This window comes from Carya illinoinensis, chromosome 5 (genome assembly GCF_018687715.1).
Source record: "Carya illinoinensis cultivar Pawnee chromosome 5, C.illinoinensisPawnee_v1, whole genome shotgun sequence".
NCBI classification, from domain to species: domain Eukaryota; kingdom Viridiplantae; phylum Streptophyta; class Magnoliopsida; order Fagales; family Juglandaceae; genus Carya; species Carya illinoinensis.
In genome coordinates this window covers 13,299,516-13,321,483 of record NC_056756.1, presented here as the reverse complement: position 1 = coordinate 13,321,483, position 21,968 = coordinate 13,299,516, and the positions used below count along the sequence as shown (strand labels likewise).

General features: G+C 36.1%; 2 protein-coding genes across 4 annotated transcripts; both read left to right on the top strand.

The window, feature by feature from the left end:
* Nucleotides 1–6,926: 6,926 nt before the first annotated feature.
* On the top strand, nt 6,927–14,034 carry LOC122309696 (tRNA(adenine(34)) deaminase, chloroplastic-like). 2 transcript variants are annotated; one of them, XM_043123270.1, is made up of 4 exons: nt 6,928–10,737; nt 10,817–10,904; nt 13,209–13,336; nt 13,603–14,034. In XM_043123270.1, exons 1-4 carry the CDS (start codon nt 7,142–7,144, stop codon nt 13,871–13,873), a joined length of 4,083 nt encoding a protein of 1,360 aa, XP_042979204.1. In that variant the 5' UTR covers nt 6,928–7,141; the 3' UTR covers nt 13,874–14,034. The 2 variants fall into 2 exon arrangements, with proteins under 2 accessions (XP_042979205.1, XP_042979204.1); XM_043123271.1 differs by lacking the exon at nt 13,603–14,034 and having other exon boundaries at nt 6,927–10,737; nt 11,146–13,243.
* A 1,604-nt stretch (nt 14,035–15,638) lies between these two features.
* On the top strand, nt 15,639–17,082 carry LOC122311235 (lysine-rich arabinogalactan protein 19-like). Of its 2 annotated transcripts, none has more exons than XM_043125694.1 (2): nt 15,639–16,482; nt 16,792–17,082. In XM_043125694.1, the coding sequence occupies exons 1-2, from the start codon at nt 15,673–15,675 to the stop codon at nt 16,885–16,887; spliced, it is 906 nt and encodes a 301-aa protein (XP_042981628.1). In that variant the 5' UTR covers nt 15,639–15,672; the 3' UTR covers nt 16,888–17,082. The 2 variants fall into 2 exon arrangements, with proteins under 2 accessions (XP_042981628.1, XP_042981629.1); XM_043125695.1 differs by having other exon boundaries at nt 16,795–17,074.
* Nucleotides 17,083–21,968: the final 4,886 nt, after the last annotated feature.

The following is a 21,968-nucleotide window of genomic DNA, read 5'->3' as shown; positions in this document are numbered from 1 at the left end:
ACAACGTTACTTTATCAGTACCTTTTACGAATGGAGATTACATTTTTTTTTTTTTTTTTTACATTTTTATACTTTTACAATATCGATATTGAGAATCAAAGGTATCATCTAAGTACCTGTATCAATCTCCTGTCTTAATACTAAATAGCTTAATTGCCACGTGGCATATGATGTTGACATGGAAACAATTTTTATTTATTTTTATTGAATTGCTAGCATGCAATATTGATGTTGAGTAATGTTATACACCACACTATAATCTCACTTATATCTTATATGATGTGACATATTTATCATAATTTGATAATAAAAAAATATATAATAAATAATAATTTAATGATAATAAATATATTTCATCTTACTTAATACGATGTAAGTAAGATAATAATAATATTAAATATAAATTTTCATTAATATCAAATAAATCAATTTTTCACGAGGTAATCAAAAGTTGACATGTAAAAATGTTTCATTCTTATTTCTAAACTCTGTGAAAATTTATATATTAATTTTATATTTATTTAATTGTTAGATTTTTTTAAATTAATAATTTTTTTTATTTTTTAATTTAAAATGTTCGTTAGTAACAGGGTATCATCAGTTTTAGGAGAGGCGGTGAGCATTTTGCTGAGCTACAAGAATTATTTGCAAATGTTTTTTTCCCCAATATTAGGTATAAGTGAAGACAAGGGAAGAATGCACGTTTATGTAGATATTCCTTAGCATGATTTGGAATATACTTATCCGAATTATTGTTAATTATTATTATTATTATTTTCTTTCTTTTTGGCTAAATTGGTGTTTGAAAGACGTTATTGGTCAAATCATTTGTACGATTTAGAATATACTTTCTTGCACGTGACAAGAAGCTAACTTTTCTATGTTATTTTTAATATTTATACATGCAAATTATACTACTTTCCTTATTTATTTCGTGATCGAGAACTTGCAATTAAAACGTTTGCTAAATTTGCTACAGAGTTCTAATTAAAGATGTACAAAATTAGTTGTTTGTTTTGCACCGATTTTCTTTAAATGAATTTTCTTATAAAATATACAAAATTGCAGGTTTGATATATATAATTTGAACTCTTTGCGTATATTACTGATATGATTAGACAAAACAGTTATTTTATATTAAAAAAAAGTAACACAACTAATTACATTAATAAATGAATAAATAGTATATAAAAGTGACTGTACATATAATTTTAAGATGCTACAACAATAACAATATAAGACACAGATATGACTCGTGATGTTTATTGCAAATCTTAATAATATTTAGTTTTTGAGTCTTGTTACATATAGTCACTTTTATATATTTGTTGAGTATTCTATTGATATGATTGGTCAAAATAATTATTTTATATTAAAAAAATTATTTTTGTTACTTTTTATATAATTTTGTATCTTAGTTAAATGTCATATTCATTGCACGGATAATTCACCAAATCCAGTCAACAAACTCCTAATCGTGATAAGGATCACGTAACTTTGTGTCCTGATCTTGTCTTTATCGTTTACCAAGGGTGTTTGGAGGTCAAGTTCATTTACAGCTCCATTCTCTTAAAAAAAAAAAAAAAAAGGAAGATGATTAAATCTATAATAAGAATTATTGTGGAAGTAAATTTTGTATTTCAATGATGTGATTTGATTTGATAAATTAAATATATATTATAATAAAAAATATGATACAATCTGACATATCATATTAAGATATATTAATTTATAAGATGATTTTTCTAAAAAAGTTATAATATTGATATAAGGCGAATCAAACATTTGTATAAGAAAAGTCATCAACAATTTAGTAATAATCGAAAAAAATGTCTCAAATGATTAATGTACCTAGCATTAACAAAAGAAATTAATTATATACCAAAAGCTTTAAGACCAAATAGCATGTCAAGCAACAAGAGCTGGTCGTGGAGATCTAGAACATGATGGCATGGTCTAAAACAGAAGGGGAATTAAAGCCAGGTAATTGACAATATTACAAAGACTGGGTTAATTAAATTGCCGTCATTTTTCAGAAAATACATACATCCGAGGTGCATGATTGTCGGCGGTAATTCAGCCGGAAGCTGAGTCAATGGTGCCGTTTTCAGCATGATATATTTTTTTAATAGTAAAGCCTACTATTTTTAAAATAACTGCACGATATTTATGTACTTTACGACTATATATATAATATTATTCATATAAATACTGCATTAAATCTTATTTTCCATTTTTTTGAGCTGTCTAATTACTTTTGTTAATTATTTAGCTAGCAATATTAATACATCACCACATCATGTTCTCCATTTTATTGTTCCATACCAATTGATTTTCGAAAATTTTGTTAGAAAACGACTTTTTAAATGGCCTCGTAACCAAACAATCTTCTTAAAAGAGTTATTCAATACTTATCATCTTTACATCATACATCTATTAAAAAAAAAAAAATTTTATTCATAATCTCTATATCACATGTCACTTATATTTTTATCCTTTTTCTTTATAATGTAGTGTAGAAATGATGAAAAGAAGAATTTAATTAATTTAATAGGAATAAAGCTAGAAAATAAAAATATAAAAATAAAAAGTGTGTATGTGATATGTGGTGTATGCGTAGACGATGAGTAGTAAATCTTAAAAAAAAATTAAAATATAAATAATAAAAACAAATATGTGGTATATGAATGATGAGTATAATTTTTTTTTTTAAAAAAAGCTTAAAAAAAAAATCTCAAGTTTACAGATTTCTTGAAATAGAAACTTTTTTCCTAAAAGCAATCATGATCTTATAAAAACCCTACCAAACAGATCATAATATTCCTAAAGAATATAAAATATATTTCGGACCAATAAATTACAAGATCAGTATTTGTCATGATGTATTATTATTATTGAGGCTGAAAATAAAAATATAAAAAACTAGCTGGGGGGTCATTTTCTTAACAGGTATGATGCATTGTCGATCTTAATTGGAGGGTTGTCCTTTCTTTGAAACACCCCCAACCAATATCTCTGACTAATCAATATTATTAAACACTTTTATATGATCAATTTTAATTGCTTGCATATATGCCCTTTGCTTGCGTGCTACCTGATCCAATCCATCATCAGTGACACTTATTTTTGGCATCAATTCGATCCACTGTCTCCTTTTGTGTAATTGGACAAAGAGAACAGGCCATACAGAAAAATGCCAGAACTTTGACAGGCCAAAGACGTACACAAATTATATATATATATATATATAATAAATACGTAATTAAATATATAGAAGTTCATGAAACTCATTATCAAAATCACAGAAGAGTTGACAGATTGATAGCTATTATTAAAACTGACGAAAGATAGTCAAGGTTGCCGTGCATGAAGGACTCTCGTAATTTATTTATTTTAATTTTTTCTAGAAAGATTATTGGATTATTGGATTAATCAGCCAGAAAGTAAGATAACATTACGAGGCCCCAATATTGACTATTATAGGGAGTCACGGGATACACATCAGTATATCATTCTAAGTCAGAAATACATAATGCAGTTTAACGAGTATATAATTTTGTTGAATTTGGTCATTTTAGTAGTGATGATCATCCAAATACGGATCCAGCTACCCGAACTCAAATCCGAGCATGCAATGTTGTCCGGGTACCTGTCCAAGTTAACCCAAAAGAATCTAGAATTTTATAATTCGAAACTCGGATAGACCAGGTTAATCGTAACCTAATTTTTAAATCTGGGTACCTGTCCAAGTTAGCCGTAACATTTTTTTTTTAAATAAAAAAAAAAAAGCTCGGATTCCAAGTACTGTATTTTAATTTGGTACACGCCTTCAAATATATATATATATATACGGGTGAGTGAGTAATTTAATTTTAAACTCGGGTTGATAACTGCATTTGGTATCCATACAAATGATATTATAAAGCTGATATAATTATTTATATAGTTTTTATTATTTTTATTACTGTTATAATAATAATTTATTATTATCCTTTGGTTTCCCTACCAAGACTTGATCTCCAGCAGGCAATTCAATACCGGTGAGCCACGCGAATGGTGGTAGGTTGGGTTGGTTGTCGACCATTAATTGTGTAGTTTATTGCTCCGAAATTCTTGACCTATTTATGAATAGAGGAAAAAAAATAAAATAAAAGAAGAAATGAAAAGAAATCAAGGTGTTATTATCTTCAAACTCATTGAAGATGCATGGAATCTGTGACGAATGTAGATCAGAGGACAGGGGCCCCAAAAGATTTTTATAAAAGAATAAATTTTGGGGGCACTGAGTGTTTTTTTTTTTTTAATATATAAAATGTAATAACATAAATTTTATGGATCTTTTTGTATTTTATTGTTTTATTAAAGCTAGCCCCTAAAATCTTTTAAGTTCAACTTGACATCTTGTTCCCTCGTTAGATACTTAGAATATTTTAATATATTTATAAATGATTTGAGTTAAATTATTTTATTGATTTTAAGAAGTAATTGAGAAAAAAATTGAATAAAAATATGATAATGTTAAAATTTTGTTTGAATATTATTTTTTTTTAAATTTAAAAATATAGTACTATTTTTTTTTTTTATATTTTGTTTGAGAGTTTGAAAAAATTATAATGACTAAGTAATGATGATTAGATAAATAGGCTGAATATTTAAAATTAAAAAGTGTTTAGAGGGGCTAATTCTTTGTCTTGAATCTTGATGAACCAAAGAAGCGCATGCTGAGTGTGATAAAGATCCAAAACGGCTTATTTGGACAATTGAAATATTTTATAATTATGTGAATATTAATAAAATGATTTGAATTAAGATATTTTATTAGATTTTTAAGAAATGTGAGAAAAAAAGTTAAATAAAAATATTACAAAGTTACAAAATTGTTTGAATATATAATTTTATAATTTTTTTTTTTTGTTTTGTTTGGAAGTTTGAAAAAATATTATTTTTTATATTTTATTTTGAAATTTGTACAAATTATAATAATTAGATAAAAAAGTTGAATAATTAAAAAAATTATATATTTGAATGATTTTGAAAAGAAAATTGTGATAAGTTATAAATTTTTTTTTGAAACTTTAGTAACAAAATAAGATCAATGTAGTTTCTTGAGAGTTAAATGATCTTTTAAACTTTTGTGGGTAAATAAATCTTTCATAACTTTTTTTTTAATAGAAATGAAGTCCGGATGGGGTTAAAGGATGCTCTTTTTCGTGCTCATCCCCCTTGAATGCCAGCTGCTCGATCGGCCGGCCCGTAAAAAGAAGATGGAAAAGGATATCACATAATGATCGCATCAAGGATAGCCATAAATATCTTGGTTGAAGTAATCTCTATATATAGTAAACGTCACAGATTTTATATACTATATATATGAGTAAGGATATACATCATATTCTTATCTTATTAAGTAAGATGTGATTTATTCATCATCAGTTGTTGTATATATAAAATTATATATATATATATATGAAAATAAAATAATAATATAGTGTATAGAATTTTTTATTATATATATATAATTGCTGCATATAAGCATGTGTCCAACAACTCCCACCATTCTAAAGATTTATTTATTTGTTTATTTAATATAATTACTTATAAGAGATAGAACATGTAGGGTGTGGTTTAGGTAATTTAAGCTAGCATTGACGTTTGATTTAATGGAAGTTAGCACGTACGCTGATGTTCCAATATAACATTACCAGATAACTTAAAAGGCCGGGCATGCACAGGCTGATGAGTAGGGTTTCCATTAGAAATTCAATGCATGGGTTTAATTGTTCTTGGTAGGGTTGCATGTTCATGGAACAACCAAATGGATTGGTTATCCATTGCTAGCCACAAAATATTATTGTATGACATATGTAGTACTATACTTACGTGACGTGGATTAATTACAAAGTAGATGATGATCATGCTTATCTCGTTGAAATTTGATGCTCATTTTAATATTTAGGACCTTATCCATTATCACATTCAACATATTGCTCATGCGTAAGCCTATCATATTAACTTATTAAAAAATATTTTAATTATAAAAAAAATTACATAAAAGTAAATTTATAAAATAATGTGATTTGATGTGTTACATTATATATATTGTAAAGTTGCTATTATAGTAAAATAGAAGTAACGGATCATATGAAATTACATCAGTTTGTAAGTTTACTTTTGTGTAATCATTTTGTATTATTTATATATAACACTTCTCTTATTTAAAAAATTAGTGATATTTTAATATTATTTTTAAGAAAATAGTGAGTTTCACGATAAATGATGCGTGACACACCAAACTTACAAATAGCATAAATTATTTAAATAAATAAAAAAAAGGTGATTGTTTCGATATAAAAATCTCTATGGGTATTTTGTAATCATTGAAAAGTAATTATAGATAAAAACATGATATTGGTTGATCTTCAATAAATTACAGAATTTATTGTTATTTGATATAGTTTGATAAAATCTTATATAATTCGTTTTTTTACAAAAAAATCTGCTGTTTATATATCTTAAACTTTATTTTAAAATAATTTATCTTTTCGATGCCACAGTTTGTCAGTTTTATATGTATTTAGGATTCGATTCCCTTCTCATTTCTCAATGCCAACGTTTTTGAACCGAGGGAGTGGAAACTGGAATGAATATCGAGGAAAACAGAAAATCTCGTCGAGTTGGGCTGAATATAGATATTGTGAGCTTGGTTGGGCTCAGTCGAATCTAGGGATTTGTAACATTATCAACAGAGGAGCCCAATATATCCCAATTTCACTTTTGGGCTCAAGGTATCATAATTAGAGCTTTTGAGGATTCAACCCATTCAAGCCCAACTTAAGCCGCCCAATTTCAAGAGCCCATATCATTTCTTTTATTTTACGGCCTGAAAAAAACGAAGAGGAGAAATTAAAAAGAAAATCGGAGTTTCGGCTGCCCAACCCGAGTCTGACCCGCTCGCTCGCTCGGTCTCTATCTGTCCCTCCGTCGGACTCCAAACTCTATTTTCAACAGAATTTCTGAGTAATATTTGATCCACAACAGACTTTACATGGTGTGTGTCACTCTCAGCTTCGGCTTCAACAATCCTCTAATCCCTCCATAACCCGTTTCTCACATCAAGGTAAGCACCTCTCTCTCTCTCGACATGCACAGCATCTTTACTAATTCAACCATATACCCACTTCGGAGCAAAAACACTCCTTTTTCCTTCAATGACTACTCCTACTTCTCGAATGAGAGGTATGATAGAGTCCCATCACGATCACCATCATGTTGTGGTTGTTGTCGGTGTTATGCCTTTTCTACCCAGGCGGTGGTGCCCACAAGTCATAGCTTCTTATATGGGCTGAGGCAGTCCACCCTGATTCAATGGTCGCTTTCTAGAAGGCTGATCTTGGGTGGTGGAGACCGGTACTATTACGGGCTTCCGGTTTATGGTTTGGAGCGACGTTGTTATGGTCGTTCTCGTGCCCTGAAGAAGAGGAGTGTCTGTAATGGTAGTAGGAGAATAAATGGAAGATGTAGTTGTATGATTTCTGAGGAGGAAAATGAAATGCACCGTCGGGGTCATTTCGACGACGTGGAATCATTGTTGAGTTTGTTGAGTGAGGAAGTGGGGGCGGAATCTTTTGTTGATGTAGGGAGAAGTGGGTATTCTTGTAAGAGAGTGGAAGTGGGGAAGAGAGCAAATCTTGGTGGTAGAGAGAGAAATTCCATTTCATCTAGGAGAGCTGAGGTGGCGGAGGGAGGGAATAGTGGTGGGACGGAGAGATATGTGAGGTCATCGAAGAGAGGGGACGCCCTTAAGGTGGGGAATATTAATCGTGGAGAGAGAACTGTGAGTTCATCTAAGCAAGCGGAGCTGGAAGAGAGGGAGAGTTATGGTAGTGAATGTTATAGTGGGAAGAAAAATGCTGCTTCCCTTGAATTACATTCAAGGCATGAACTGCAGACGGTCCCAATTGAGTCGAGGCAGGAGGATTGTGCGCAGGATGAGGAGTGGGGAACATTTTCGAAAAATGAAAATCATAGAAGAAGAAAAGGAGGTTCTAGTTCATCTTATTACTCGTTTTCATCTTTGGGAGGTTTTGAGAGTGACATGGAAGTTCAGGATAAGCAGGGCAGATTCATGGAAGAATCATCAAGTGTGTATAGGGACTCAGGAAATAGTGGGAACGATAAATTTGAGGCAGAAATGGAAGTGGGTATAGAGTATAAGATGCATCAAGATGATGCAGAGGCACAGGGTGGTATCCCTCAACAGAGAAATGCTGCAGTGAGAAATGGTGTTGAGTTGGAGTGGAGGAAAAAGTCGGAGAAGAAGCTCACTGAAATATCAGTTGAAGCAACAGAGTCTAGGAATGAATCCTCACAAATGCATTCACCAGTGTCAAGAGCCTATGGAAGAAATCATGGAAAGACATCCAGTTCCCACAAGAAAATTGAGGATGAGGAAGAGAATTTAAAATTGATGGTAAATATGGACAAGGAAACAGGAAAGCAATATGGTCAAACCGAGAATCAAGCCTTCGGGGTGTACAAGCCTAGAAGAAAATACCAGCAACATACAGAATTTCCAGAGTTCCCTGCCAGTGATGTAGAGACAACTTCCTTACAAAAAAGAAACTTCCATCAACTCACTGAAATGTCAGAAATTGAAGATGTTAATGCTGAGAGAACCTCTGATTGGCCAAGGCAATCTGATACTAGAATGAATAACCAAGAAGAAAATTCAAATTTGGTTGTGAGTTCAATTCAGCAGAAAGAGAAGCGACACCTCCAAACAGGTGAATGGATCAGTGAACAGATTGACTCAGGAAGAAAATCCCAGAAAGTCGCTGGAATATCAGAATTCCATAAAGGTAATATTGAAAGAGCCTCCATTACACAGACAGAAACTAGGTTGAAGAACAAGAGAGAGAACTCAGATCTGGTTTCCACTTTAAGTCCAGAAGTGAAGTGGCCACATCCCAAAACAAATAAACAAGCTCCTCAGAGAATCCAGTCCCAAAAAGGTTCTGAAGATGACACTCGTATATCAGTGGTTCAAGCTAGTGATACAGAAGCAATTACAGATCGAAGAACTTTTGAAAAGAGTAACTTGACATCACTTACAAAACCAGTCGAGGAAACAAGAGAAAGACATGATCAAACTGATGAAATGGTCAAGCAAATTAAATCAATGAGAGAGGGTCAAAGACCTTCTAAATTACCAACTTTTCATGAAGAAACCTTAGGAGAGGCCTCTAGTTTCCCAGTGGCTGTGAATTTGGTTTCCCAGGGTCAAGTACAACATATTGATGTGGAGGAGGATAAGAGTAGCTTGGAGGCACTGTTAGTTCCTCCACCATCTCAATTGGTATCTAGAGGCTCTCTGCATGTTGAGATGACTAGAGGGAATGCAACCCTAGAGGTTTCAGGTGAAACATCAGAAAGTGGCTCTAGTGCCTATTATTCAGGTTCAGGAGGCATAGTCTCAGCTTTGCAACATGAATCATATGGTAAAGATGAAAGTACTGAGACTTATGGGGAGCCTTTAAACTTTATCACCCCTGAAGATACTCTGGGTTCAGCTGATCGTTTAGAGAAATCATCCGTGCACCATGTGGATGAGTTTGTTGAGAAGGTAAGGCATGAGGTTTTGACGACTCAAATCCAGAAGGAGAAGAAAGCTTCTGAAATGAAGCTGGCTTCTGGTGAGTACAGGCAAGAGAGCTCAAGTCAATTTGTTTCTGAAGACTCGCAATTGAAGCAGTGTGGTTCAAGACGTTCATCAGGGGGTTCTGGAACAAAGGGGCCTTCTGATGAAATGTGGGATGTAATGGACTCGTCTGTTCAGCAAACTTCCCCGGCAGAAGGACCACAGGAAACTACAACTACTGGGGATGCCATTGTGAAGAGAACTGGCAGGTCCTTGTGGGGTATCATTGCTGATGTAATTCGACTAAGGTGGGTTTCACATTCTGAATCCACTAATTTGGTCACAAGGTCAGGTGGAAGGAGTTCATCATACAAGTCTGCTGGCAGTGAGACATGGTTTTCTGGTCGTGAGCATGAGGAGAACAATGATGAGAATACAAAAAGGGAAAAAAGAAGCATGCCACCAGAAGTTTTTCCTTCTGATCGGAAACTATGTGGGAAAACTTCTATTGAACCTCAAGGAGAAGCTTCTGACACAATGGGATCAAAGGATAAGTTCAGTTATCTCGAAGCTGACAATTCGTCTTCCTTAACTATATCAGAAAGTGGGTCAGTGTCAAAAGGTATTTCCTTGGCCTCTGGAAATGAAAATTTAGGTTTCAATGAAGATACAAAAGGTCTTCATGGAACCCATTCTAGCATTGAAGAAGTGGGATTATCATTATCTTCACCTTCTAGAGGCATAAGAAGGCCTCCCATTGTAGAAGAATTTTCTGAAACCGGAGTAACTGCTGCATCTGGAAGTGCCTCCATGGACCAGAGGAAGGAACTTGTTAGTGTGAGATTGACTGAAATCTCAGGGACTGAGAGAAAGGATGGGGAATTGAAAAAAAGAAAACTTCAGCGGAAAGAGCAAATCCCAAGAGATAGATTTGATGAATGGGAGGAAGCATATAAACTTGAAAGCGAGCAGCGAAGAATGGATGAAATGTTTATGAGGGAGGCACTTTTGGAAGCTAAGAAGGCTGCTGCTTCTTGGGAGGTGCCTGTTGGGGCTGTACTTGTGCAGCATGGGAAGATTATTGGTCGTGGTTGTAACCTGTAAGTTGTACGAGCGTATTTTTCTATTGTTTGGTTGGATATTTTCTTTTGGATATTTATATGGGTATATGTATTTCAGTGTGGAAGAGCTACGAGACTCCACCGCTCATGCAGAAATGATTTGCATACGGGAGGCTTCAAATGTGCTACGCACTTGGAGGCTTGCGGTAATTTCATGTGTTAGAACTCGATTCTATTTTTGTTCCTAAAATTTTAAATCTCATCTTCACTTATATGATAAGATGAAAATGTGCCTCAGATTGAACCCTCGCACTTTGCACCTATGGTTTGTTACATCATCATCTTTATCCTACTCTCATATGGGATTGAACCAAACATTTGGATTAATTGCTTCTTTAAAATTGAAGGACCAAACTGACATTATAATTTCTTTATGCTGCTGATTAGGTTGGAAATTGAAGCTACTGCTATCTTAGGGGCAATATGAGAAAAATGGTATAATAGAAGCAAGCGTTTCCTATATGACATAGAACCGAGCACTTTGCATTGCACTTTTCTCATAATTGTTTGTAAATAATGACGATAGTAAAGCAAACATTTTTTTTAATATGTATATAAAGCTAACATGTGCATTAAACATGCATCCACAATGTATTGAATGCTGATAATGATATAGAATGCGAAGTAAAATATGAGATTCATTAGTTTTTCTTTTATAAGTAAATATGAGATTTATTAATTGCTTGAAGTGTGGATTTGAATAACGAAACTCTGCATTTACACTTTTGGGGCCATTGGATTGGGAGAATTTCCCCTTAATTTTCCAATGTGCACTTACAGGAAACTTTTTACCGAGGGCTTGTGCAATCTAGGATTAGTTGGGACTTTGTCCTGGACACCCAGTGCCAATAAAAAAAGTCTGATTTATCAAAAAAAAAAAAAAATCATTTTTGGTGAGCAATTGTCTTACTAACTGAATAAACAAGCTGATATTGCTGACATAAAGACTGCGGTCTTCTCTTACTTCCAACTTCCTGATACAATCCAGGTAAATGTTCTCAATGATGCTGATTCCTTTTTTTTTCTTTGAAAGAAGAGGACAGTACCCCCTTATTATTATTAACCCTTAGAGCAATACTGTCGTAACAACTTATAAACCTTGGTGCTTCCAAAGAAAAATCCAGCATTGGTGCCCATTCCTCTTTTTGGAAGATGGTGTTCTCTGTGATGCTCTTCATTGTGGTTCACATGAAGTGCATATCTTTTATTTTATTTTATTTTTTATTTTTTTATTGGCACCAGGTGTTTGGGAACAGTGTCTCGACTAATCCTAGGGGTGCACAGACCCTTGGCAAAGAGTTTCTCATAAGTGCACCTTGGGTAATTTGTTATGATCCTGAAGGATAAAAATTTAACTAAATTAGTATCAATAGTCTTATGGTTTTTAGATCAATGGTTGGGTATTTAACAATTGGTATTAGAGTAGGGACCATGTCACGAGTTCAAGTCACGGAGGGGGTGACCTATAGGATGGATTAAAATGCCTTGGTAATATGTATGGGCATAGTGTTACATCATTAAATATTGATAGATGAGTGAAGCTGTCAAAAGAGAAATGACTACCACCGGATCAGCGTTGATAGAGTGGGTTGCCGTGGACTTTGAATTTGTAAGCGTGGTGGAATGTTATGATCTTGAGGGTTAAAGGTTTAACCAAATTAGTATTCAACAGTCCTAGGGCTTTTGGATCAATGGTTGTGTATTTAACATAATTCAAGGGGAAAATCCCCTAGTCCTAGGGCCCCTAAAGATTGTTTGCACTCAAGGGAATTTGAACCTTAGACTCGGGGGGAGCATTCGCTCAAGCCCAATGCCTTTACCAATTGAGTCAACCCCTAGGGGTTAAGAGGATATCTTTTTTGCCCCCATAAATTAGAGATTTGAACTGGCCCCTTGGCTTACCATCAGTCAGATTTTGGAAGATGAAGAAAGTCATGCTCTCATTCAGTAGTTAACTTCCAATAATGATTCTTTGCTTATAACTACCCCATTCTGAAGTTTTAAGAATGTGTCACGTTTGATTTTAGAGTCAATTTGCATTCTGTGGTTCATCCAATAACCTCAAACTGAAAAGTGTGTCAACAATCAATGTGTTTCAAATACGATAATTCGTTGAACGTGGAGCATGGCTGATAATTACCATCATGACGACTCTACTTGTTTTCCAGCCCCCAAAAACTAAACTAAAATAATAAAAGAAAAATAAATTAAAATAAAATAAGAAAAAACCTGTCTTTACTGGTTATGATAAGTATCACTTTCCGATGCTTTGGTTATTTAACCGTTATCTGCCATTCTGGTTACAAAGTTAACAAGAACCATGGCCTCTGTAGAATCTAGTCTCTATAGAAAACAATCTATTATGAAGTTTTAGTTATAGGATTTATGTTTCCCCCGTCAAGCTATTTGATTGAACCTTGCTTCAGCTTAATAATCTCGTCCATCCTCAGGAGACGACTCTTTATGTAACTCTTGAACCATGTCCCATGTGTGCTGGAGCAATACTTCAAGCTAGAGTCAACACTCTTGTATGGGGAGCTCCCAATAAGCTTCTTGGAGCTGATGGCAGCTGGATTAGGTATGAAACTTGCATGCTATTTCTGCTTCTTTTCTCCTTTGGTCATTAAAGTGATGGTTAAACCAGTCAGCATTTGGATTTTGAAATAAAACTTATGCTGAATCTTCTAATGGATTGATAAGCCTGTTATTTTATTATTTTCTTCGGGTTAATGGACACTTGTATATTGAACATAGAGGTGATGGATGGATAACTATAATTAGCAACTGTGAGGAAGAAAAGAAAAAATATCCTGTAAGTTTTGACATTTATTTTATTTTTTGCAGACTTTTTCCTGATGGAGGTGAAGGTGGAAATGGCTCGGAATTGTCAGATAAGCCAGCTGCTCCAGTCCACCCATTCCACCCGAAAATGACCATCCGGCGGGGGGTGTTGGCATCGGAGTGTGCAGATGTAATGCAGCAATTCTTCCAGCTGAGAAGGAAGAAAAAAAAGAAAGAAGAGCCCCCTCCCCCATCTGCACAACTTTCTGGTTCGCACCATCCAGCAAAATTCCTTACAAAGATGCACGATATCTTCCACGTTTTCTGTTTGTAAGGATGGTACTGAACCCCGTATTTCTTCAAGCAGTAAAAATTTTGTTGAGAAAGATGTCTGTCCTTAAAAATAAAAAAAGTTGGTATTATTATGGTTTGATGACTCCTTGACTGCAAAATTTATCATCTGATGTTGGATGGATTGAGAATTTAGAATTAAAATGCAGACTCGAGGCGACTCTGATAGAATAGGAAGAAGGAAATGACATCGTGGTGTCCCAGAATTTATTTTGTGGGCTCCTTTTGCACATAATTGGCTAGCAGTGGCAGTGAAAGAGTTGCTTTGATCACCTTCTGTATCAAGCAGGTTACCTTGGGGCTGGGAATCAATTTATGACATTTACAATTTCGAACGTCTAAGCGTTTGTTCTTCTGTTTTTTTCTCGTTTGGAAGCTTGCATGAAACGGAAAATGAATGTTTACTTGCAGCAAATATGAGTTTTTCGGCTTGCATATCATTTCTGGGTGATAGAAATTGGGTGAAAAAGGAGTTCTAATAATCTAGAGACTTGCTTTCATCCAATTACTAGAAGTGGACTGGTCACCAGCGTTTAGATCAAATGTTGGGATCGATACGGTGACATATACATGTTAAAAAAAAGTTTGGTAAAGATTTCTTTAGCGCTTGAGAATGCTAAATCCATGCTATCTACTTAATTCACTCCCCTTCATGACCTTTACTTTTGTCAAAAGAGCCATGATAAATGAGGTTATCGTGTTCTAATGGGAAAAATATAGTCCCTGAAAGGAGTGTTCTTGTAATCGGTCCAAGGGCTCGGATGGTTGGGCCAGAAAATTCACAACTCCTTTGCGCAGCGAGTCTTACAAATGAGTACACGGCGACTTCTTTTTTTTTATTTGACGTTTCTCGGTCGGGCACCTAGCAAATGTGGGGCTGGCCAATGCCTACTCAGCCCCAGTAATCATACTGATGACAGAGAAATAATATCAGTAACGATGATAGAAAAGATTGATTAAAACATTTCAATAGGCGATGGTTATTTTGTAGATTAAAACCAGGCTTTTGCAATATAGTGAGGCTGAAGCTGGATCATTAAGCTCAGCTTCATCAAGGCTCCCTTCACGAGCTATCCAAGGTGAGAAGGGGTCTATAAGATTAGAAAAATGATATACGTCATCTTCCTTTCCACATCAAATGATTAAAAATTTATTTATTATTTATCAAGATATGATGAAATCATAATGGTTTTTTTAATTTTTTTTTCAATATTACTTTTCTGCCTAAATTTTATTATCCTAAATCATCCTGCATTTTATTATCCTAAATTTCGATTACTTACTAATGATTTATTTAAAATGTGTCACGTGGTAAGCGTGACAGGGGATAAAGAAATAAAAAATGAAAAATAATATTTATCTCTCTATTGTGAGTAAGGATAGGAGGAGGCGACGAGATGTGACTTCCTTATTTAGATGTGACCATAATAACATTCTATTAATTGAAAATTTATCCAAATTTATATTCGGATTAGTTTGAATCAAGGATTCGGTACATGCTAAATCATATAGGAGTAACCTAAAGACCATTATATCACCGCTCTTGATGAAACGATTATAGTTGGAAAGATGATGAATATAATTTTTTTTTGATAAGTTTAACAAACTCGTTTGCGAAATCATTAGAAGGGAAGTAGCAATCAAATGAATTCTACATCGCTCCCTTGTCTCCCTCCAACATCACACCCCACCTGTCTTCGACTCTCATAACGCTCTCTCTGCCCTATATATGTATTATGTTGCCATGATCAGTATGTCCTACCAGTTCTCATCTCCACAGAGATGGCTATAATGTTGTGCGCTTTCTTCCTGGTTTGTCTTTGCTTTCCACCATTCCTTGGCAATGCAAAAGCTGCACCAGGGGCCGCAAAGTCTACCTTACCAACTACAATACCGGCTGCACCATCTCATTTGCCAACAGCAAAGCAGCCACCAGCTTCTACCGTGCCATCTGCACCATCCAAATTGCCAGCCGCAAAATCACCTCTTTCAACAGTACCATCTGCACCTTCTAAGTTACCCACTGCAACCGCACCTCGTTCTGCCTCCCCATTATCTGCAGCAAAGCCACCGGTAAAAGCACCTTCTTCTAAAGTTGCGCCGTCTTTAAGCCCAACGGTGCCACCCCCTAAGATTCCACCACCAAAACCAAAAAGGACACCACCACCGGCATTGCCACCGCCACCAGTTGCTTCACCACCACCTCTACCACCAGCTTTACCGCCACACCTACCACCGCCAAAGAAATCTCCATCACCAAAGAAAGCGCCACCAGCACCAGCCCCTGCAAAAGAGACACCAGTACCATCACCAGTGCCAACACCACCAACACCAGCACCAGCACCCGTTAAAGAGGCACCAGTTCCATCACCCATCTTAGAGCCCCCAACGCCTCCACCTCCCGCAAGGCACAAGCACAGGAGGAGGCACAGACACAAGCACAAGAAACATCATGGTGGTCATGCAGTAGCACTAACTCCAGCACCAGCACCAGCACCAACGCACGCACGGACAGTTCGCAGCCCCCCAGCGCCTCCTACAGTGGAAAACACAGATCAGGAAACAGATTCACCAGCACCATCACCAAATTCGGTAATGCCTTCAGTCTTGTCAGAATATAAGTTCAATAAAACTCCTGCTCTACTCGTCTCGTCAACTAAAATTTTTGGAACAAAATTAGAATTTGATCATGTTATATTTCACATCTTTTTTTTTTTTTCCTAGAAACAAAATTTATAATCGATAGAAGAATCCCTTAACCAAACAAATCCTACACCTCCGGCAAGTTGAATCCTGAACCTCCTATCTAACTGTGAGGAAAACGAACTACTAGGCTAAAGGATTATTTATGATCACATCAAAGTTATTTTTAGTGATCCTCCTTTTTTTCCCCTTAATTAGCAGAGTAAAGGACATGCGGTACATCAGCAGGGAGGAATGTCTGGAAGGTGGACGAGTGCAGGAGTTGCAGTTGCCATTCTGTTGGCCATTACATGATACAATTCCTAGCAACATTGCATGATGAAGACTGGTTGTTAATCTGAAGATTTGATGATTTCTTACAAAGAATAAAAGATATAATAAGGAGACCACACCAAATTGTGAGGCTTTTGTAGTTCCAATTTTTGAAGGGTTGTTTAATGAAGCTGGAGTTTGAACTACATCCACATACATGGAACTATTTAAATGAGAATTCATGCGACCATGCCAAAAAGATCATCAATCAACTTAAAATGGGGCTTTAATTGTTTATATGATATGTGAATTCAATACAGGATCTCAACACGAAATTAGCGAGTTAAAGATGAAGTCGAGGAGTTTAACTCATTTAATCAATTGAATGCATGGAGTTAAGGATAATTTATTTGAGTTCTAAACTTATCTTGACATTATCCAAACCCGACACGCAACACTTAGAGCTGATAATCTTTGTCACAACATAAGAATCCAAAGACAAACATATTCAACATAGATGGATTTTCTAGGGCCTCTTCCCATTGCTTGATATTGCTTTTGTACTGTCTTCCAAAAGTCATATCACGTTTGGCTGCCAACCCGAAAGACAGACATAAATGGATTTGCACTTTGCAATCTTATTTAACACCTTCTCCAAAATGGTAAACATCAATTTACATTTTGATCAGTACATTAGAACACACTCTCCAAAAGTCATAATTTTTACCCACGAGTTCCATCATGATAGCACTAAATAAGAAAATAGGGATCAATACTTGTAGGTAAGTAAGGACATCTCATTGGCCAATCGATTAACAAGCCTCTTTGTTTTCTTTGTTAAATGGATTCAATGATCCTCTTCAGAGGATTTATTCCCACTTATATAGAACATATTTACATGGCTTGTGTACTGTAATTTTGAGCGGGAAGATCACCTAACTATGACCCCTTAGATTACGCCTGATATTCAGCAGCACCATGTGCAGCCTGCCTCTATTTAGTGGCGTTGACTAGCCTACTTATATACACTCTAAAATACTACAGCTGTATATTATTACAAATATAATGTAGACTACTATTATACATTGACAGCCCCCCTCAAATTGATGCCCGTAGATCAACAAGCATCAAATTGCTGCTTAGGAAGCAATGTCGATGACGAGTGAGAGCCTTGGTGAAGATATCTGCAATTTGTAGTTCAGTGAAAATATGTGGAATAGTGATAACACGAGCTTCAAATGCTTCACGGATAGAAGGACAATCAACTTCAATATGCTTTGTGCGCTCATGATAGACAGGATTGGCCGTTATCTGAATAGCACTCGTATTATCGGCATGTAGAGGTGTGGGATCGGTCTCAGAAAAATCGAGTTCAGCAAGCATACCCCGAAGCCAAATAATTTCAGAACAAGCTAAAGACATCGCTCGGTATTTAGATTCTGTAGATGATTTAGACACTCTGTCTTGCTTCTTACTCTTCCAAGAGATTAATGCATTACCTAAGAACACACACCAACCAGTGATGGAGCGACGTGTATCTGCACAACCAGCCCAATCAGCATCGCTATAAGCAACAAGACGAGTAGAGTTGTTGGCCGGGAAGAATAAACCACGGGCAGAAGTGCCCTGAACATAGCGTATGATCCTTCGAACAGCAGCCAAATGAAGATGACGAGGAGTCTGAAGAAACTGACTGACTTGCTGTACAGCAAATGAAATGTCTGGTCTAGTAATAGTGAGATAAACAAGGCTACCAACCAATTTTCGATATAAACTGGGATCAGCAAGTAAGTCACCCTCCTCTTTGCGAAGCTTGACATTTAATTCCATAGGAGTATCAACAGAAGTAGCCTCCTGTAGACCAGCTGTAGCTACCAAGTCACTAGCATACTTATGTTGATTGAGTGAAATACCAGAAGAGTTACGATGCACCTCAAGACCAAGAAAATATGTGAGAGATCCAAGATCTTTCATATGAAAGAACTCTAAGAGATGAGTCTTGAACTGACCAAATAAGACAAAATCGGAACCAGTGATCACAATATCATCAACATAAACCAAAAGAACAACAAGACCCATATCTGATTTCCGAAGAAACAATGAAGTATCATACTTGCTCTGCTTGAATGAAAATTGTAATAAAGTTGTGCGGAATTTATCAAACCAGGCCCTCGGTGCCTGTTTGAGACCATAAAGGGAGCGACGAAGCTTACACACTTGTGAAGTCGGAGAGGCGAACAATCCCGGGGGTGGCTTCATATAAATACACTCCTTAAGATCCCCATGAAGGAAAGCATTTTTAACATCCATTTGATGTAGTGGCCAATCACTGGAAGCAGCAAGAGCTAGAATCATACGAACAGTAGTCATCTTAGCCACTGGAGCAAAGGTCTCTTCATAATTGACACCATATTCTTGATTATTTCCAAGTGCAACAAGCCGAGCTTTGTAACGTTCCAAACTTCCATCAGATTGAACTTTGATTGAATAAACCCATTTGTAACCCAGAGGAACAATGGTGGGAGGACATGACTCAATGTCCCAGGTGTGATTGGCCTCTAAAGCGGCAATTTCTTCCTGCATAGCTTGTCGCCAACAATCATGCTTGACAGCATGTGAGTAATATGTGGGAATATCAAAGTTGGATAATGTAGCAGTAAGAGCAGAAGCAAACCACCCATACCTATCCGGAGGTATTGACATTCGAGAAGAGCGACGTACCAAGTGCTCTGAAGATGTTGCAATTGACTGGTCCTGGAGCATGGTAGAATCAGATATCGGTTAAGCCGCCGGAAGAGACTGTGGGCGGGAGCGTCTTGTATATACAACACCCGGTTTAAAACGAGAGGTGACTGGATGAGGATCTGAGAACTGCTGTTCAAAAAAAGGAAGGACCACAGTAGAAGAAGAAGATATAGAGGACACAGGAAAGAAATGTTGATTTTCAAAGAAAATAACATTCCGAGAAATTCGTGTACGATGTAAAGTAGGATCATAGCAAACAAATCCCTTTTGACACACATTATATCCCAAGAAAGCACATCTAACAGATTGAGCAGATAATTTATGTCGCTCATGAGGAGGTAAATGGACAAAGCATACACAACCAAAGATACGGAGATTATCATAATTAGGTTGTTTAGCAAACAAGCGGAAATAGGGAGACTCCATGTGTAAAACTTGGGAGGGTAAACGATTAATCAAGTGAGTGGCAGTTTTCAGAGCCTCGACCCAGAACTTTGATGGAACAGAGGATTCTAACAAGAGAGTACGTACCACATCAAGAAGATGACGATTTTTGCGTTCGGCGACTCCATTTTGTTGGGGAGTAGCAGGACATGAACGTTGATGAATAATACCTCTAGAAGCCAAGAATGCCTGAAACTCAATAGACAAATATTCACCACCAGAATCTGTGCGTAATGTCTTAATAGTTGCAGAGAATTGATTGTTAATGTACGCTAAAAACTCGGTGAAAGTACGAAAAACCTCAGATTTAGAGTGAAGAAAATAAACCCAAGTAAATCTGCTATAATCATCAATGAAAGTTACATAATATTTAAATTTTTCATGTGAACTAACCGGGGAAGGTCCCCAAACATCACTATGGATAAGATCAAAGCAGTGAGAAGCTCTACTAGCATGCAAAGGAAATGGAAGAGTTTTGCTTTTACCAAGTTTACAAGAATCACACTGAAGAGATAAGGAAGAACGTTCTTCATTATTACGAAAATTTGAGTGCAATACATGAGATAAGATCTGAGCATTGGGATGACCTAAACGACGGTGCCACATCATACTCAGATCTGGAACATTATGACAAGTAAAAGACTTTATAGACGAAATTGAAGAAAGTACTGGAACAGGTAAAAATAGTGGAAATAAACGCCCCACTTTAGGTCCCTTCGCGATCGGCTCCCCCGTTACCTGGTCCTGCACAACACAACCATCACCGGAAAAATGAACAGCACAATTGTTATCAACTAATTGTCCAACAGAAATAAGATTTGTGGAAAGTTGAGGAGCAAGAAACACATCAGTAAATTGAGAAGAGGCATATCCGACAGCAGCTATTGGCAAAGAACTACCATTGGCAGTCTGAATTGCAGATTGACCAGCATAGGGCCGAACATGACATAGAGCAGTTGGAGTATTCGTCATGTGATTAGACGCACCTGAGTCTACAAACCAGAGTTTAGTTGTATGTTTACCTTGAAACCCCATTGCAGATAATGCTGAAATTAGCATCTGTTGCACCATTTCTGGTGTGCAGTAATTTGTTGCAGGAGGTGCAAGGTCAGAGGAAGCGCCTGAGGAAGAGCCATGTGCTATAGAAGTCTGAAATGCTTGAACCTGACGATTTTGAGGCCGTATACGACAGTCTTTGATAATATGACCATTTTTCTTGCAATAAGAACAATATTTCTTAGGACAATTAGCAGCAATATGCCCATATTCCTTGCAGCAAAAACACTGTAAAGTGCTAGGATGTACAAGCGGTCCTCTTCGTTGAGCAGCATAAGCCACAGGAGTGAATCCTGAACTCCCATGAGAGTGTTCCAAAGAAGCTTGAGTACTAAGTCTTTGTTATTCACGAAGTAACTCACCAACACAAACATCAAGAGAAGGAACAGGAGAGCGATTCAGGAGAGAAGAGCGAACAGATTCATACTCAGGGCAGAGTTTCATAAGAAATTGATCACGACGACGAGTTTCATGAAGAGTTTGAATGGTGGAAAGAGAGGTAACAGGAACATCCGCAGTAATCAAATCAGAATATTCGTTCTAAAGAGTCAGAAAGGTCGAATAATAGTCTTGAATGGAACGACTGTCATGAGAAAACAAGGCAATCGTATGCTCTAACTGAAAACGACGAGCACCATTATCTTGATGATATACTTTTTTTAAGTAAGTCCACATGAGTTGAGCGGTGCGATGAGGTCGTAAGTGAGTGACAATATGTGGCTCAACGGAACTAAGAAGCCAAGACATAATCCGAGCATCAAGCATAGCCCAATCCTTAGATTTATCAGGATTAAGTGCACAATCAGTTCCATCAATATGATCCCAAAGATCTTTTCCCTTAAGAAAAAGTTCAAACTGAAATGCCCACGTAGAATAAT

Excerpts from the sequence above, each read along its gene's own strand:
- LOC122309696 (XM_043123270.1), top strand. The coding sequence starts at position 7,142 with ATGCACAGCATCTTTACTAATTCAACCATATACCCACTTCGGAGCAAA. Across the intron at positions 10,905-13,208 it reads TACGCACTTGGAGGCTTGCG|GAGACGACTCTTTATGTAAC; the intron begins GTAATTTCATGT and ends GTCCATCCTCAG. Across the intron at positions 13,337-13,602 it reads GCTGATGGCAGCTGGATTAG|ACTTTTTCCTGATGGAGGTG; the intron begins GTATGAAACTTG and ends TATTTTTTGCAG.
- LOC122311235 (XM_043125694.1), top strand. The coding sequence starts at position 15,673 with ATGGCTATAATGTTGTGCGCTTTCTTCCTGGTTTGTCTTTGCTTTCCA. Across the intron at positions 16,483-16,791 it reads CAGCACCATCACCAAATTCG|CAGAGTAAAGGACATGCGGT; the intron begins GTAATGCCTTCA and ends CCCCTTAATTAG.